The 20,036-nt window shown below is 38.5% G+C and overlaps 1 protein-coding gene across 3 annotated transcripts in view; it reads right to left on the reverse strand.

Moving 5' to 3' along the window:
• Positions 1-1,672: 1,672 nt before the first annotated feature.
• Positions 1,673-20,036, reverse strand: part of LOC126464817 (microtubule-associated protein futsch-like) — a 481,068-nt gene continuing 462,704 nt past the window's right edge. For 2 of the 3 annotated variants that reach the window (XM_050096261.1, XM_050096260.1), the window contains 6 exons: positions 19,637-19,699; positions 19,489-19,548; positions 8,392-8,467; positions 3,880-4,009; positions 3,120-3,271; positions 1,673-2,721 (listed from right to left, as the gene is read on the reverse strand). In XM_050096261.1, the coding sequence (XP_049952218.1) occupies positions 2,598-2,721; positions 3,120-3,271; positions 3,880-4,009; positions 8,392-8,467; positions 19,489-19,548; positions 19,637-19,699 (605 nt within the window). In that variant the 3' untranslated portion in view covers positions 1,673-2,597. Of the gene's footprint in view, positions 2,722-3,119; positions 3,272-3,879; positions 4,010-8,391; positions 8,468-19,488; positions 19,549-19,636; positions 19,700-20,036 lie in introns of those variants that run through there. The other variant, XM_050096262.1, reaches the window with a different exon arrangement.

Below are 20,036 nucleotides of genomic sequence, written 5' to 3' on the forward strand. Positions count from 1 at the left end.
ATCACCCAAACGTGTTGCTTTCCCTCCCGCCGTTCCTTACAAAATAATGGCCTTTGCTCCCCTCTGTCACTGACACTCAATATCTAGTGTCACAAAACCACAACCCACTACAGTACCTTAAATCCCATGTTGTTGTCATTGCAAAACTGAAATAATTTTTTTTTTATTTTTTATTTTTTTTTAAATTGACATCTTCTACTTTTAACATGAAATGTTTGTCATCATCTTAACTCAATAACAGCAATCAATGTAAAGTGGAAGGTTGACAATTGTGTATGACACTTTCATGGTAGTGTTGGTGGTACAGAAATTGTTGGTGAAAACCTAGCTTTCAGTTATCATTCTCTCATCATATGTGAGAAATTCCTGTCTTCAGATTTATCTGCACTGTAATAACTACTGCCAATACTGCTACAGTATGAGATATAATGTTGAAATTTCTTGGAGTTAGAAATATAATATTAATATCATTCGTATATTGTTATTTGGAATGTGTTGGTTCCTGATAACTTCTTTTAATGTTTCGAACACACAAGCAACTGACCTAAGAATCCCACAAGTGTTTTGACTTCGGTATTATGTCAGATGTGTCTGCAACTCATGGTCTAGTCATTAGCATTGTTGCCTCTTGATCATGGGGTCCCAGGTTCGATTACCGGTTGGCTTGAGGATTTTCTTGGCCTGAGGACTGGGTGTTTTTGTAATCCTCATATTTCATCATCATTCAGGAAAATGGCGACACTGGATGGGCACCAATAACTTTGCCACTGAGTGCCCCCAAACCAGACATCGTCATAGAAAATGTTATTTTGTAAACAACATAAACTAGAAGAGGTGGCCCTCAGTACCAAAAATGGTACATGCTCAGATGTGATGCATATACAGGATGATTTCATGAACCATTTAAGATATCATAATTCTGCTTCTGCCCAAACCAATTGTGAAAAAATTCTCATTAGACGATGTATAGTGTCTTTTCATAGTTATATTAATTACAGAGATATTTGTATTAAGTTCACTTTTTCAACTGAAACTGTAGTAATTTCTACTCTAGTATTAATAGTTCTAAAACAGACTATTTCAACAGTGTTTTACTTTTGAAAACCCAATTAGTAGTTTTGTAAAAATGACAATATCTATAAATTGTGCTTTATCTGTTTTGAACACGAAACTGATTTTTGTCTTATTTGGAAGATTGTGTAGCTACACAAAACTGTCACCTCAGGCCCATGGGGCATTGCAGCTTGATGCAGGTAAGAGCGTCTACTTACAAAAGCAGAATAGTGGAGAAAAGTTTGATTTAAAACTGATACTAATCACACTTGGTCACATGTTTGAAATGACACACCTACTGCAACGCAAAGAATGTGGCACCAGTGGTGATTCACAAATTAACAATGGTAACAGTTCTACTCGTGGTTTTGACAGAAGCTTGAAAGAAATATGCAGAAAAAGTTGAATGGATTTTTGAAACAAGACAGTTAGGTACAAAGATTAATAAATAAGTGAATAAGTGAATGGATGGTGGATGACTAAAGATCTGTGTCCACTACCTACCTCTGTTGCCCTGGTTGCAGTTCTTCCATCTCATTATGTCCATTTCTTTATTTGCATTGTGTATTGTGGTATTTTGTTCACAGGATGTGAAGGTTAGATAAAAGAAACAGCAACATTACTTTCAAACAGTTGAACCTGTTTATTTTTTTAATAAAAAGCTTCATTTCATCTTATTCATTAGTAAGCCCTAAAATTCAGATACAAAATTAACAATCGAAAGACATAACTACACCAATTTGTTTGGCTGAAAATAAAAATCTGAAAACACAACTTTATTGCCAGACTTGTACAGTGATGATGTTATAGTTTTAAATTAGAAATAAAAAATGTTAATTGCATCCACTGCAAATTATGCCCCAGCTAATTACTGCTGTGTTAGATCATATGTCTTATCTACCTGCAAAGGCTGGGTGTAAAATGTAGCACCAAGAAAGTACATTTTAGAAGCACCAAATGCTTAAATATATGTGGAAACATTTTCCCTTGTCTGCTTCTGTTGAAGCTTTTTAGTAGAATATGAAAAAAAACATAAAAATAGTAAATTTTGTAATTATGTGTACTGGCAACTATTAATATCTTTATATAAAATGTATAAAACTGTAAATGAGTTAAGTACAAAAGAACTATGATATTTGGTGATTATACTTAACTTACTGGAGCTCATGGCTAGCGTAAAAAAATCTTAACAACATTATTAATCTCATCCATCATTTGCTTCTATGTTTAACATAGATTTGTACCATTGTTTCTTTTGCAACAAACATGATCTATTATTTTTTTAAATAATCAGAAATATCTTATAAAATATAGAGTTTGTGCAAGTGCAGTGGTACATCATCAAATATTGCTATAACAGAAAGTCAGTCATAACAAAGATAATATCCATTAATTAAACACCTATTTTACAACAATGTACAGACAGAATACTTCTTTTTAATGGAACTTAAAACATTATAACACTCTTAAAACACATTTTAAAATATTAGAAAACAAACAGAGCTTTTGATAGGAACATTGATTCTACTCATAAACTAAGGTTTTCAGTCTTCATCCTTGAAGCGGCGGTAAACAGACTGAACATATGTAAATACACATTTCCAATCAGGCTTACGCATCATTACCATGTCCTCAACATCAAGCAATGGTGCAATGCCTGCTTTTTCACTGAAAAAGAGAAACAGTCTATTGTTAGTTCATCTGTTGAGAACATAAAATTGATGACAACACAACAGATTTTGAAAAAAGATGTTCAAAATTCAGCGTACTAATAGAATATACATGTGTACATAGCTGGTGAAGAACAGTTAAACATGTCAGTTTCTGTTAGAAATTGATTATAATTCAAGTGCAAACATAATATTTTATCACAGTTCCTGAAATGTAACAGTTAACAAAAGATTGACAGGTAGATGCACTAGGATTGTATATTACTTTAAATAAATGGTAATGATCAATCAATCATTTCAGAATAATATTTTTCCAGTTATAAAATTAAATGACATATGGCTTCCTGAATAGTTCCATCTTGAAACAATCATTTAAAAAATAAAACTAGAACTTACTCAGCCACTGTGAAAGCAAGTTCGAAGTTTTTTCGCCGCTCTTCAGGACGTAATGAATCGTAGTCAAAGGCATCAGGAAGGAAATGATGGATGAGGGCACAGAATGCTAGCCCATTGCTCCAGCTTGTTGAAAAGTTGTCTATTTGAATGTTCTATAACAAAAAGCAAGAAAAATTTGATAAAGTTTTTAGTTGAGGTAATTATCAAATTGAACTATTTTTGCTTTCATATCCTACATTCACTACATTTACCAATGATGCTTCAGCAATAGCAGCTGATTTAACAATGCTTGTAGATGCAATACCATTAACAAATGCCACACTAAATTATATTATGAACATACATGTAAAACAATTTTTTGTTTCCATTGCAGAAGGGAAAAAATACATAGACTGAAGAACCACTACTTAATTCACATGTGTGTGCATGAATTTCATTAAAGACACTCACAAGACCAAACAAACCACAAATGTTATATACATATCACTCACAGGCCATAATATATACGAGTGCTAAAAATGTTCACATTACTACAGGCAGAACAGATAAAATTTGTAACATAAATATCTATCATTATAGTGCAACACACCAAACTGTTTATATCTTGTACAAAATTTGACACACAAGTGTTAATAAAGCACACAACAGGTAAGACAAATGACCACCACAATGCACCCAGTCAAGTAAGGGGTTCAAGTGCTGTCACTAACAACAAGCGCAATAATTCAGACCATGCAAGTGCATAGTGTTGCTTTTGTACCTTGTACTCCTTGGTCTTGCTCTGACACCAGAACAGAAGTCTGTCCTTGACTGCTGAAGCGCTCCGACACAGCTTAGGATCCGTGAATTTAAAAATGGGGGCTGCAGTGCCCCCAGGGGTCTTAGGGGAGCTGCAGGGGACGCACAGATATAATGTCAAGAACTGCCCTCGGTTAGTTAGAGAGGATGGGTACAAGCAAAAGAAAGCATAAAGAAGCATGATAATTTTTTCACCATAATTAATAAGGCCACCGTTGCTTCTCAACAGAACTGGCACAGAAATTACAACGTTAGTTAAGGATAAGATCTAGGCTTGAAACTTTGAGTACAGTAAAATGTAACTGATGTTATAAACCTACATGCCAGTGCTTTACAAGTACCATTGACTACAGTGATTTGATACGTACATTTTAAGCATTTACAGTTTGTCATTGTATAAAAGCTGAATCATATAATTTGAAAGGTACACATTATTCATTATCTGAAGAACTTAACTCTCAATTTTCAATGCATGTTAAAAACTTAGAAGTAGTACATAGAAGCTAGGAAAATGATATGAATTGCATCAGTCTCAATTTCCTTATTTATGAGATACAAGACCAGTTTCAAAGAAAAAGATCACTTATGTTAGTAGAAAGAAATGATTTTAAGAATTACTTTAACTATCTTCATGTAAGCCCACATTCAAACTTAAGTTGCTGTTGAGCTGTCAAAAATTTGCTTGCATCAGAAGAGGAAAAAACTCTTATGCTCCCTAATTGTGATACAATGCGGTACATTTGACATTGCTTGTATGCTGTTGCCTACACAAGTTGTGTGACCATTTACTGTAAAAGTCAAGATATGTTTCTCTGTACATAGTACATCTTCAAAGCCCAAACTGTTTTTGAAAAGAAAGAGATACATTACTACCAACATCCCTTAATCATGTGTTTAATATAGGTTATGTAGGTCACAACATGGCAACTGTAACAGTAAATATAGGCCAAGTTTATCGTGACAAACTTGATTTCTGGCATTAAAATTTTCAAGTGATAATCTGGAACAGTTGTGATTTATATACAAAGGATAGTAAAAACGATTCAGAAACATAGTAGATGTAGCCTCCATTTGACTGACTGCACCAAATTATATTCCACCTATGATTAACTCTATATCTGTCTTAGGCTATGAGGTGATCTGGTGGTGGGGCAATGGTACTTTCCTTCCCAGTTAACCATTGCTATATACGGAACAAAGCATTTGCAAGTTAGAAAATAATTGTCTATTCTTTCTTCTCCTTAAAAATATTCTGTTCCAGTTTTCCCTGAAATGAAACGGAACTACGCAAAGCAAATTCAAGATATATCAAACAATGGAAAAATCCAGGATGGAATGTAACAATATTATAAAAAGTAAAGTTGCTACTCACCATATAGTGGAGATGCTGAGTCACAGATACGCGCAACAAAAAGACTCTCACAATAAAATGTTTCAACCATTAAGGCTTTTGTCAATGATAGACAACAGACGTGTGTTTTTGTTGTGCCTATCTGCGACTCGGCATCTGCACTATATGGTGAGTAGCAACTTTCCTTTTCAGAATATAGTTAAATTCAGGATATATGATATTGCAGCTGGCACATGAGAAGGAAAGCTTCCTTTAAATATCAGTTAAAACCTTTTGTGCACTTTTCACCCTTAAACACGATGTTTTTCAAACACAAAGTGATGGAAGAATTCATTAATGTAAGTTTCATCAACAATTTATGTTGAAATTTTGGATTATAGTAGGAGGTGGAAGTTTACGTATTGGACACATGCTGAGTGTCACTACTGAAACACAGGTTTATGTTAGGTTCAGAGATATAATAAATAGGTAAAGGGGGTACTAGCAAGTTCATATACTGGGATCACATAAGTGACAGTAGGAGAGAGGGGTTCTAAAGAGATTTACAATCTTACTTTAAGTTCAGTGGGGGGGGGTTTGGAATTTGCTTGTCTTTTGGGTTGTGAAGATTTGATGCAAACATGGTCACATTAACAATTCTTATTTTTAATGGGACTCAAAGCACTATAAAATGCAGTAGGCAGAAGAGAAGTTTAAGGAATCCGCATACAATAACAAACAAGTCTGTAATGACTGCTAGCACCCAGAATTTGCAGTACATTTCAGTGTGGGAAAACTTAAATTTGAGGCTTTTTTGTGTGTGAAATTGGGCTGTGTTAGACAAGAAGGTCATTTAAAAGTGAATATCTGACAGAAATAGTTAATGGGCTAAGCAGCAGTGTGTTAAGTGAGAAAACATACTTAGGTAATAAGGTAGTTGACTAATCACAGAAACCAATCACTAATTGTTAATTAATAACTGGTTGTTGTCATCCATTAAATACCAGATCAAGGAACAGTCTCAAATTCTACCTATCTGTTATGAATACAATAATAACATAATTATGTAAATTTAAATATGGTGGAATATTTTTTCACTATCCGTGACTCATGAACTTCATTGTTTTTGCATGGGTCATCGCTGAACAAGAGTTTGGCATCACCAGAAAACGATAGTGGAATTTATGTGAAGTTTGCAGAAATATAATTCAGTTTATAGATCTGGAATTCTTTATGGTGATAGAGAGTGATAAGCAACAAGCATGAAAATGTCTTGACTGCTGCTAGCATATTACAGAAATGGTCCTTATTTTACTACTGAAAGTGGTGGCAGCATGGAAGAAGACAGGTATGAATCTAACCCCTTGTGAACTTCTGAGCAGTATTACTTCATGAGCAATGTAATTTTGTGTTGGATTTCAGAACCTTGTAACACATGGCATTGTTTTCCATGAAAAAGATAAAAAATATCAAAACAGAGGCACACATTTTGGAAGAAGACAATTATACTGTAACCTTTGAAAATACTGTCTCATCCTCTGCTTTCTTAACAGCAGGGTAGATCCAGGTTTTTGCATTTTCACTCTAGGTTGTCAGTATCAATGATTCAAAAGACCTCAGTGGATTTTACATTTACTTTCCTGCACTTCACCCTCTCTCCCAAGCATACATATTGCTTCCTTTCAGACTATATATTTTTCTGCTACACCTGTCATTCTTGTCTTCATCTCATCCAATGGCAACCACCAATTTACCCAATCTGTCCCTCACTACTTGTCTAATTGCTGTTTTTCCTTTATTTGCGGTATTTTCTTTTCAAAATTAAATGTCCGTGGTATCCATATGTTGTATCAGTAGTAAGCGTGTGTGTGTTTGGGGAAGGGGGTTCACCTGCGCATTGAGATTAGCTTTCATTTTGTTGAGTAACTGTGATCTCAAATACGAAAGCCTCTTAATGTTTTTAACAATGAAAGTAGTATGAAATATTGTTAACACATTTTAAGTATCTCTATGTATCTATTATCAATTCTTAACAAAAATTTCTCCAATATCTTGTACCAAGTCAGCAGCTAATTATTCTCAGCACAGTAAGTCTGCATCTGCAAGTTGCAGTGCCTTCCTTTCCATTTTTTATTTCATACTTGTTGTGCTGAACTTATCCTTTTGTATTCCTGATACATATTACATCTCTACTGATCCCACATTCTATTAATCTTGTTCTCATTAGGTGGGAAGTAGTAAACAGAATGAATTACCCACAAAAGAAAATATGTATTCATAAACTGTTTAGCCTACAAAAGAAATATAAAACTGAATTTCACTTATCAATTGATTTATGAAGAAGTCGACAGTAATTATTGAGAACTATTGACCTCTGTGAACATGAAACTGCATCTATATATGTGTCTCTTTGCTTACTTCTTCCAACTTTTAAAGAAGCTGATTGCTGATTTGTGACTACAATTAAAATTTAATAACTCTTTTCTCTTCACAAATTTTTCCCTTTATAGACTCAAACAATGTGAACGATAGGGAAGTATCCACAAATAATATGTATAGCAGTCAATTGCACTAGAAAAAAATCATATTCTGTAGATAACTAGTTTTTTCAGCATCTTTTGTGTGTTTTTCAGTTGTAGACTCAGCAATGCCTTAGCATTTTTACTACTATATCTACCACAAATTCTCTACACCTTTGCTCCCCTCTTGCAAGCAAACAGAACAAACATTTGATTCTAAAAGCTCTGGCATGGTACCGATTTATACTGTTGCTACTGATCCCAACACAGTTTCTCATAAGTAAGGTATTTGTATTTATCTTGTACTGTCCTCACTTGTTGTCACAAACTTTTACTTTTAAACTGCACAATTAAAGATACAATTAAATTTGGTAACTCCTGTAAAGTAAATAATTTGTCAAGACAAATGTTTGACATGAAATAAAGTTTAAAGATGTTTTTGCCCCACAGCAACAAGTTAATGTACATGTGCTACTTCATTTATCAGAAACTTCACCTGTAAAGGACACACAGTACAGACAAATGTCTCAAACTGCACTAAACATTGCAAATTATTTGAAGGTGATATGTTGCTGTGATATTTCTAACTATAAATAAGTACTTGAATACCAGCAACAGTTCTTACCTTGGTGCAGATTGTGAGTTTTGGCGATCCATTTCCTGGAACTTGGCAAAAGGGGACATCACTTTCCCAGGAGGAGCTATGTTGAGACAAAGGAACATGAGTGTTAGGTGTAAGATAGATGCAAAAGACAGTGGAAGATACATACTTTTACACTGAAAGCTTGAAACATTAATAAAAACTGCTTAAAACAATGCATCTCAATGGACGTCAATGCACATAATAATCAGGAATTATGAGTGTCTGTATTTTATTCCAGTTGGTTCTAAATCATCACTCACTTTTACAGAAACAAAGCATGTGAAAGTATTCAGTAACAAATGATCTGTTAACAATATGTATAAAAGGAAAGGGTGTTTAAATAAAACTGAATGTAGCAGTTCTAAGACTGAGAAGCAATAAAAAGGGGAACCAACTGGATTGAAACAACATCACCATGTCTGAACAAATATTTTAGGCAGGAGGAGGAAATATACTTGTCAGATGCCAAAACCAGACAACATCCTCTGGGTTGACAGACATACAATTTCTCACTTTCTCTTGACAGTCACTATTTGAAAGTTCAGGAAGCTAGATACTGAATAATTTTCTTTTTTAACATCCAAAAGGGTGTAAGTTGAAAACATACTTTAATGAATGAATTTAATGGAATTACACTTGCTGAAGCAAGTACTGATCATCTGCACATGTTTGTCACTAGCTGGGTTGTCATACAAATAAAAATGCTTTATTCACATCTTTACATGCAATCAGTGTGATCAAAAGTTGACATTTAAAGAAATAAATAAGCAAAATGTGGGCAAATGTCACTTAATAGAAGATAGATTCACTGCCCTTTTAAGTAAATGACAATAAATAATACATACAGCTGCAGCTCTCAAAATGGAAAATTCTTTACAAATTTCCTCAATGTGTTAAAAGGAAGCAATTGAAAACTATAATCGGGATAGAGGACAATTTACAAATGTGTAACCCCATTTAACCGATGAATTTCTGGCAGGTTAGTAGTGACAGATTTAACTATTTTCAAAATAATATCTGCCTTGAAAGTCAAGTTACAGTGATCATGACTTTTGAGATTCCTTATATGAATGCTCTACCCCGAGGTCAACTCCCACCAACCTACTGCCCCACAAGGTGGCACAATAATTAGAACACTGAATAAACTTTCAGTAGTGGAGTTCAAACTGCCATTCAGCCATCCAGATTTAAATTTTCCATGCTTTGTACAAATCACGTGAGGCAAATAGCGTGATGGTTTCTTTGAAAAGGATATATCTTTGAGCAGACAAAGGCTCAGTATCCTGGCATCATTAACAGGATGTGAAACACTAATCTGGCTTCCTTTCTTCTAACAGCCGACCTTGTTAGTAGTATTTGTATTGAGTAATACATAAAACAGTATGTCTATAGCGTACCCAACAGACAAAAATGAAGAAATTGCACCACAATTACAAATGCTTCAGGATTCAATCATCTTGACTTTATGATGAAGTTCCCTCAGCAGCAAGTGAAGCATTGACTGATGGTTACCAATCTGTTCTTATGCTTGGGGTGGTTCCTAAGACTGTATTATAAAAACTTTAAGGGTTTAAAAAACCTTTAATGACTTTAGCAGGTCTTATGTATATGGTAAGATTTGTAGCAGATATAGTATCGAATCTTATACAACATTACCTTTTATGGAACATTGTGAAATTTAAACTGTGTGTACAACTGGCTTTCAAATGTACATCTCTGCTTTTTGCAGGTGATACTTATACCATACAAACTTCTCCCATGAAAGGCAAGTCTGAATCTTGATAAATGACACAGTTCCACACGCACTCTGTTGCAGACTGAAAGCTTATATGTGTAGTGCATGTAACATACACAGTAACTAGTAATGATAATGATGATGTATTTGACTGAATATTTTTGACATTATCAGCTAATTTGTTGCAAGTATGTGCATAATTCTTGCAGTGATGCGTGCATGTTCTTTTGAAAGGCCACACATGTAGCAGTGCTATGCCGTCCACAGAGGGTGCCTCAGACCTGTGTGTGTGTGTGTGTGTGTGTGTGTGTGTGTGTGTGTGTGTGTGTGTGTGTGTGTGTGTGTGTGTATTTGAGAGAGTCTCAGTTCTCTGTGTGTACAGCTACAGCTCTTTGTTGTGTACGTAATCAGTTCTTGCTTAATGTTACTTAAATACTGCACTGTAATGTTACTTAAATACTGTGTTCAGAGTGAAAACAGACAGCTGTGTTCCTTCTCTGTGTTGATCGTAGCACAGCTGACATCATTTCAGCACTCAACACTGGCTTCTAGTTATCGCAGAAAGGGAACTACCAAATATATTTTTGTCCATTTTATTTGCATACTAGCACACATTCAAGAAGAAATGGTTTAATTTTACAGAGGTTTCTGGCTTGCATTTGAAGAGAAATGATGTAATTTTAGTGCCATTTCTTCGATGCCCAAGTCGCCAAAGTGGCTTCAAATCGAAAGACTTGCACCCGGCGAACGGTCTGCCCGACAGGAGGCCCTTGTCACACAACATTTATTTATTTAGTGCCATTTCTGGCCTGCTTTCAAAGAGAAATGGCATAATTTTAGTGCAGTATCTGCAGTGTGCCATAGACCACTAGCACATGATAACCAGTCACCAATGGTTGATACAATCCACATCTTGGAATCTGACTTAGAAAATAGTTCAGGATATAATGGTGTTGTCACTTCTGCATTCCAGAATGACCTAGGAAGACATGGCAGTTCCTACCCTTTTGTTCAATTGGGTCACCACATTGATCCATAGAATGCAACACATCTGTAGAAACTCTGCCTCATCTTTGGTCTTTAGAACATGACACACATTTCAGTGCTCAATCTTGGAACCAATCGCACTTTTTTTAGCGACAATCTGCTGAATTCTATAATTTGCCAAGATTTCCGATATTTTTATATTGTGGGATTGTTCTTGAGTCTGTTTGGAAATGTCATTGTGATGATTTCTGCAATGCTTATTGCTTGTAGCAAACTCTGTAGCACTTGTAGTGGCTAAACTGTTTTCATGGGATGTAACGATACACACATTCAGTCATATTCAGCCATTGAAGTGATATGTACCTACTGCTGGTTCTCACAGCAACAGTCTTCATCATACACACAAACTGCACAAGCCTCTCAATATGCTTATTGCAGTGATATGAAGGTTGTGTCACTCTGTCACTGTGTAACAAGTTTGCAGTGGAACATGTTAAGCATGAGCAGAGAGAATCATTTAAGAGGTTGTTGGTTGAGAGTAAGAGTAAGCATTATTGATTTGTTGCCCTGTATTTGGTTACACGATGGTGTATGTCTGATGTTCCTCTAAAGATTGTATTTGCATTGCCAGATGTACTCAGTCAGACCATAGCAATAGTTTTCTAATAGTGTGATGTCTATTCCATTCCATTCCATTATATGAAATTATTGCAAAAGACAGAACTGAATAGTAAATGTCTCTCTGATTGAAGCAGCTGCAAACAATGTGCACAATGGACAGAACTGTTGTAAAGAGGTATAAGTACAACATGACTGATAGACTGAACACAACTTTATTCCATGGTAGCATTAACAGTTCCAATCACTTCTGGCATCACGGTGCTCAGATTACCAGGTTAGTATTTTTCCTTGAAACTGCATGTGCAAGCATAGAGTATGAGGAATTTTTGCAGAGCTGTTCTCAAAATGTCACTGTGGCCGAGTGGGCAGTCCGCCTTTCACCGCGGAGCAGTTCGGACTTGTTTACGTCTTGGCTGCGAACGTTCGCGGAAGAAGCGGTGTTTACACTGTCGTCACTCGCGTGTGTTACTGTTTGAATCGAATGCAATGGCACACAATTTCTGAAAAACCACGATACAGTTCACGTTCTGTAACGAGTATGCAAGACCGAAGGCTTTCGAAATCGAACGTTTCTTGAGGGACGAAGTGCATCTTAATTACACTGAGATTATTTGAATTCACGTAAAGATGATTGATGATGCAGCATGTGATAGGATCATTGAAGCCGCCAAACGAGGATTCCAGTTCTGACACTCCGATGGTCATATTGGCGAAGTTTTAGTCGCTCATTCGGGCCTGGGCGTGCATACGATTCGAATCTTCAAGCTGCCTTTCGAGGTACCCGAATCATTGGTCACTGAATCACTCCAGCCATATGGCAGAGTTGTTAGTCACACGGCCGAATGTTGGGCAAGTTTTAGCACGTATCCAGTGCTCAATGGTGTCCAACAGGTGCGAATTGCCCTTACGAAACATGTGCCATCGTACATAAACATCGGCGGCTGTAGAGCTATTGTCATCTATGATGGACAGCCCCGGACATGCTCAGGGTGTGGTGGTGAAGGACATCTCCGATCAGCGTGTATGCAGAGGAGACTCGTGCAACTCCCCAGCGGAGACTTCCAGAATCCGACTACACCAACGTCACTGCCGATGACTTACGTGACGGCACTCTGCGGGGAGGTGACGCCGAGGTCGGAGCGCACCATCGAACCGACGCCGCAGTTGATTGAGGCGCCTTCGGACGCCACTGAAGAAGGAATGGCTCCGACCAACCTCCAATCTCAGACACTACAGGTGGCGCAGAAAGAGGATGAGAGCATCACAATAGGCATGGAAGCTGAAGTGGAACGGCCCCAGGGCATTGTGGCGGCGGCGGGAACGCAGGAGATGCAAGATTTGCCAACACCAGAGGCCGAGGTTAGGGCCCGCAAACAACGCTCGCCAAAGCGCCGCAAGAAGTGCCGACTAAACTCTGCGGGGACGCTCCCTTCTCTTCTAGGGAGCCCAGATGAGTCTAACACTATGGACCTGTCTGACATGGAACCACAAGCTTCGGATGTCGTAGATCATATGAATTCGGACAGTGAAATGATGTCATATCGTTCAGACGACGCATCTGCTCAGGGGCCTGCTACCCCTTCGGCGGTGGAGTCTACAGCTGCGAAAGAACAACAGATGTCACACATCAATGCCGCACAGGAAAATTTGGAGCACACCAATAGTATCAGCTGGTATGAGCAGGACGACGAAATCACCGATGCAGACCATTCTCTTGGTGGGGCACTGCATCCGTCCGCATCTCAAGAAACCTAATGCCGCAGGGACATGTTCCTCGGGCGACCCTCGGCAGATGTGCAAAGGGACTATCGACACGGTGAAACTTTGTCATTTTAACATCATGTGGAGATGACAGCTACTTGTCCCCAGGCATACAGAATAGGGACAGTGAATGGAAATATCATTAGATCGCCCGTGAAACAGCAGTTGTTTAGGGACATGATATACGCGTCGGATGTGGATATACTGATGGTGCAGGAAATTTACATTCCTGAGTTCCAGGAAGTACATGGATACATCTCCTACACCTCGCCACACTCGAACAATGACAGTGGAACGGCGATATTGGTCCGGGACGGGATTCCGGTCCGAGACCTGGCTTATCTACCTTCGGCACGAGGACTGGCGATAACTGTTAATGGAATTCGCGTTCTCAATGTTTATGCCCCTTCCGGCACAGACAACAGACGGGCGCGTGCGAGATATTATTCGGAAGAGATTGTGCCCTTATTTACCGGCAGATTCGATCATTTCATTATAGGTGGTGACTTCAATTGTGTTTTAGCCCAAAAAGACCAGACACCACATTACAATACCTGTCGTGAATTGCATGTGCTATGCCGGGATCTGGAGTTAAGCGACACCTGGGACATGATTCATAGGAACCATGAGGGATATACTTTTTTTACCAGTCACTTGGCGAGCAGACTCGATCGAATATATGTTTCGGTTGGCCTACAGGATAAGGTGGTCGATGTGGAACGATGGCCTGCGGCATTTACTGATCATCTGGCTTACATTTGTACCATGTCACTCCCTAGGCAAAGTGTGTGGAGAAGCCGCGGGACATGGAAGCTCAATTCGTCCCTTTTGGCGGACCCCGAATGTCGTCAGAGAGTCGAGGAGGTATGGGCCACACGTCAACGCCATCTACCAATGTATACCTCCGTGCTTCAATGGTGGCTCGAGTGCACTAAGCCGGCAATAAGAAGAGCTCTAATACAGTATGGTCGGGATAAGACGAGATGGCAGAGAGACACTCTTGATTATTATTACACCATGCTTCGTGAGCTGTCCTTCCAGGTGCCATCTGCAGAACATCATGCGGAAGTTCATCGGGTCAAGGCACAACTCTTATCGATCACGCGACGACGACAGGGTGGCATCCCAGTACGGGCAAGATGTCCTGACACCATCACTGGGGAACGTACCTCGATGCACCATGTGTCGCGGGAACATAAACGTTACCGCCGGGCATTGGTAACAGTGCTCCACGGTTAAGATGGCCGTCAACTGACAACACAACAGGACATTGCAAATGAATTTTTAGAGCATTTCCTCCATCTCTATGCCGGTACACCGACGGACTGTCAGGTAGGGGAAGAGATGCTGCAACATCTGCAAACGACACTGACAGAGACGGATAAGGCAGCGCTTATGGAGCCACTCACAGAAGACGATATAAAGGTGGCACTCACAAAAGGAGCGGCCCATAAATCACCGGGGCCAGATGGGATTACGCTAGAGTTTTATCGAGAATTCGTGGACATGATGATGCCACAGTTGGTGTCGATGTACAATGAGGCGATGAGTCCGAACATGTGCCTACCGTCGGATTTTTCCCATCCCGAAGATGGCGGGGAGTCGCAGTGTTAATCAATATCGGCCTCTCACTATGCTAAACACCAATTATAAAATCTTTGCACGGCTACTAGCGTCTCGTCTCAAGCTGGCGATATCCAGGACAATATCCCCTGATCAGGCTTGCCTAGGGGTGCGAAGCAACATCTCCTCGGCGTTAAGTGAATACCGTGACGTTATCGCCCTTGCAGAAACGTGTAAAATGCGAGCAGCGATGATATCTGAGGACTTCGATCGTGCGTTCGACAGGATAAACCATGACTTCTTGGTGTCAGTCATGAGTCGAATGGCGATTCCACCTGTTTTCATCTCCATCATTATGAGGCTAATACGAGGGGCTACATCGAAGGTGATTGTAAACGGTTGGGAAGCGGGCTCGGTTCCTATTAACAGCTCCGTCCGACAAGGGTGCCCACTCTCCATGATGCTGTTTGCGATAGCGCTTGAGCCGCTGATGTGTGTTATGAGGCACTCACTTACTGGGATAGCGCTTAATGAGAACTCTTTCGTTTGTTGCGCATATGCGGACAACCTGATCCTTCTTGTCAGATCAGGTCATGAAGTGCGTCAGGCTGTTGAACATCTAGACTCTTACGGGATGGCAGCAGGCAGCGTCATTAACATGACGAAATCCAAAATTATGCACATTGGACGGGGTCTGGAAGACATACCGGGACCGTTTCAGACGGTGGAATCGCTGAGATGTCTGGGGATCACATTTACCCGTTCACTACGGTGATCAGCGGCGGCGAGTTCTCGGCGGCTTCTGCAAAATGTTCGTCTGGCGATTTTTACGAAACAACTCACTGAGAGCCTTTGACATGATCCAGCGTGTGGCATACACTAACGTTCATATAGCGTCACGACTGCCCCATTTAGCGCAGATCCTACCAATACCGAAGGGTATTGCAGACCGCCTCATGGCTGCCTTTGGTTACTATGTTAGTACTGGGATGTTATTTAAGATCAAATATGACACACTAACGCTACAATTCCGGAACGGTGGCCTCAACCTCACAAACGTGCGAAACAAAGCTCTGGCGCTTTACATGCGAGCGATGATATGAAATTGGCAACAACGAAAGCACACCATAACGTCAGCTCTGATAGAAGTACTTGTTCCGCCTTCGTACGAACCCCCTATTGCGGTGGGCAATATTTCGCCTTCTCTTGCACACATTGCCTCATTTCTTCTTGATTACAGTTATGTTCGTCTGAAAGTACCTTCGACGAGAATACCCACGACTCGGGAGATCTATAGGTGCTTGATGGATCACCATGCCCGCAATGTAATGGAATTCAAATACCCGTCGAGAACGTGGAACCACATTTGGTGTGCAGTGCATACTCCATTACTGTCAACAGCAGCGAGATCGATGTGGTACATTCTTATAAACCGTAAACTTGTGACCAGGAGTCGATTACATACAATTCATATGGTCGATTCTCCTCTTTGCACAAACTGTGGCCTGTTAGCAACGGAAGAACATGGTTTAGTGTGTGGCACAGCGAGGGACGTCTGGATGCTGACGCGTCGAAGATTGGCCTTCCTTCGGCACACTAACTACACAGAAATCACATCGGATGTACTTTTTCTACCGGACAAGAACTTTTTTCCCAAACAAAAGACGTATGCGGTCAATTGGATCGCTGGACATGCGACAAAATATTTGTATTCGTACGATATTAAGTCCGTGATGGATTATTGGATGTATTTACAAGAACAACATGAGCTCATACGGAGTCATACGAAATACAGGACTTACTTTTCCAATTTTTTAGGAAGTGTTTTTCACAATCCGCCCGACAGCTGGGGTGTCCCAGAACTGAGAAGACTCCTGCAGCAGAACGACTAGAGACAATACTGCGCGGTTCAGTTACATTGGCATACAGCACACTGAGACGAAAACTGGCCCCTACCTGGTCGATGCAGGAGAAATACATGCCGCCCACAAAGGCAGAAATGGTCAAGATTATATGGCTGTCTGCCAGATTTATGATGCGACACCGTGTGCTGCAGGGATTGTGATGCAGATGACAACTTCATTTTCACTCCCGCCCGCGACTAGGATTGTCATTTACTTTATTCATGTTACACAAAAAAAAGGGCGGCCTTTACGTTGATTTTCTGGTTTCCAAATTGTTATTGCTTTGTTTTTGCTGTCTCGATCCTTTTCTTATCCCTAAGATAGTACAATTGTACGAATAAAGATTGTTTGTTTACCCTGCCTTCCTGCCCCCCCCCCCCCCCCAAAAAAAAAAAAAAAAAAAAAAAAAAAAAAAAAAAAAAAAAAAAAAAAAAAAAAAAAAAAAAAAGTGGTTACTGCGCGGACTATTACATTGTCAGCTCATGTTCAATTCCCACTGAAGGCAACATTTTTTTCCTCATTTTATTTAATTCCTCACAATGTTACACTATTAGTTATAAAATTTCAATATGTTTAAACAGTTCAATTTCTATGCATAAACTTTATATATTCAATTTATTTAAAATTACTACCCACATAAGTCAAAAGGCTATAGGCTAGATGGTGGTAAAAAAAGTGAGTGTATGAGGAAATTTAGTATGAAATGTTATCTATAGGTGATCTGTTAAAGAGGCGTTTCCCTAGTACATCTTTGAAGAAGAAAGTGCCAAGTTGTTAAAGAGTTAGACAGATCTACTTCAAATGTAAATCTACCGGAGGGGTGTGGGACAAAGCACACCAATTTGGCTTACACAAAACTGAAAATTTTGAAATACTTGCAAAATATTTTGATCAGCATTTTAATAATCTTGAGCCAGTCTATATGCTTGAATACTCACACACTCATGAAAATCTAGAATAAGAATTACTCCTAACTACCAAAGAAATAGAAGAAGTTATTAAAATGTAATAAAGCTAATGGAGAAGACTATATCTCAGAAGAACTTTTGAAATGGTCTCTATCTAAAGTAAAAATCGGCCAAGTGCAAGTAGGACCAGCACTCTGAGGGTTCCACATAAATTTAATTATATAAATTATATACATATAGATCTCAGGAATCGAGAATCTGACGATTTTTGCTTGCTATCGATGTCAGTGCTGGGAAGATATTAGTCAGAGGAATTCCAAGAATTTGAGAATGTTTTAAGTTTTACATTTAAATTTTCTGTATAATTTTGAATTTGCTATTGTAATTACAGATAAAATGGGTCTCAACAGACGGACAGAATGACAATTGGACAAAAAAATATTTTTTCATGTGATATAATTACAAATTAAAAATTTTCAGATTTTTTCCCTTACTTATACTGTGAAACCTTGCTTCTTGGCAAATTTCATGGCTCTGGCTCAACAGGAAGTACCCTATAGGTTTTGATGAATGATGGGACATAAATTGCCATATCTATTGATGGTAGTGACATAGTAGCTTAAATGTTTTACACTACCAGGGGACTATAAACCTTAGTATGTGACATAAATTTCAGCTTTATATGTCTACCCATTCCTGAGAAAAAAAAGGGCTTTAAGAGCTGGACAGACGGACAAGACGACGGACAACAAAGCCATCCTATAAGGGTTCTGTTTTTACTGACTGAGGAACGGAACCCTAAAAATGAGCTAAAATTAATCTTTGAGAAAAATTTCTAGGGGAGTGGAAGGTGGCCTTGATACATCCACTACATAAGAAAGGCAATAAAAAATGTTAACAACTTCAGAGGAATTTCTTTGTAAACAGCTAAATAGGACATATTTTCCAAGAGTATACTAAACATAATAGAAACAACACTGGAGAGTAATTTGGATGAATATCAAGGTGGTTTAAGGAAGGGCAGATAGAGTTCTGAACAAATATTTAATAAGTCAATCATCTGCCACAGATCACTGTCTGTTGATCTCCAAAAGTTCACAGTAGGTCACCTAACAGTGATAGCCCAGTGGTTAAGAGCAGGGGCTGGCAATCTGTTGGCTCAGATTTGATTCCCACTGCTGTGTGTTTAATTTATATATGTAAAATTAATATAGTCAATTTAGTTATGATTACTATCCTTGTGAGTCAAAAGGTTATAGGCCACCACATTGTAGCACAATGGTAAAATTTTGCATGAACCACCACTGGTATCAACATATAGAATAGTAAGTTTAATACCGTCTATAAATGAGACCCTCATTTTCTGATCATACTTTAGCTTCTTCCATACCAGTATATGAAGAACTCCTCTTCTGAATTGAATGCATCTTAACATTCCAGCAGACCATTAAACTAACACTGTATGATACTCTGTCAAGCACAAACAAATGCATAAATATTGTAATTACAGAAAGACAGAGCCCTAAAGCCTCATGTACTCAGCTGTTATGGGTACGTAACTGCTATTAAATTACACTGAAAAATATCTGTAGTTTATTACCTCTTGATGTTTTACTCTTTCCCACAGAAGTGGCAGAGAAACTTGACGTTTTGGTAGTTACTGCAAACAGAAACATAAAATTTATAAATCAGTAATACTAAACTCATTGTGAATAATAAAACGATATGGAATAATTCATTGTTCATACCTTCAGTTCGAGTGACTACATTGTCTTCTACTGATGATGACTGGATTGTGGATTCAGACTGGCCTATGTGAAAAAAGGACAAGAATTAGGCTGTATTCATAACTTTAAAAATAATAAAACAAAACTAATGCGTAAGCCTAAACAAACTTGTATGCATAGAATAACAAATTACTTTTTGTCTTTGTTCCATATAATTTAGAGGCTCCTTCAGTTATAGCCAATCTATAACACTTTAGTCCTTAACGCAGTGATTTCCAGTAATGCCTTTCAACTGACTGAGGGCTGGTATTTCAGATGTTTATATCATAACAAAACTATCCAAGAAGAAAAATCTTGGATCACTCCGCTAGTAGTTTTTATGGTGTGTCATTCAGATTATTTACACAGGATTGGCAAATGC

Source organism: Schistocerca serialis, chromosome 1, assembly GCF_023864345.2.
Source record: "Schistocerca serialis cubense isolate TAMUIC-IGC-003099 chromosome 1, iqSchSeri2.2, whole genome shotgun sequence".
Taxonomy (NCBI): Eukaryota; Metazoa; Arthropoda; class Insecta; order Orthoptera; family Acrididae; genus Schistocerca; species Schistocerca serialis.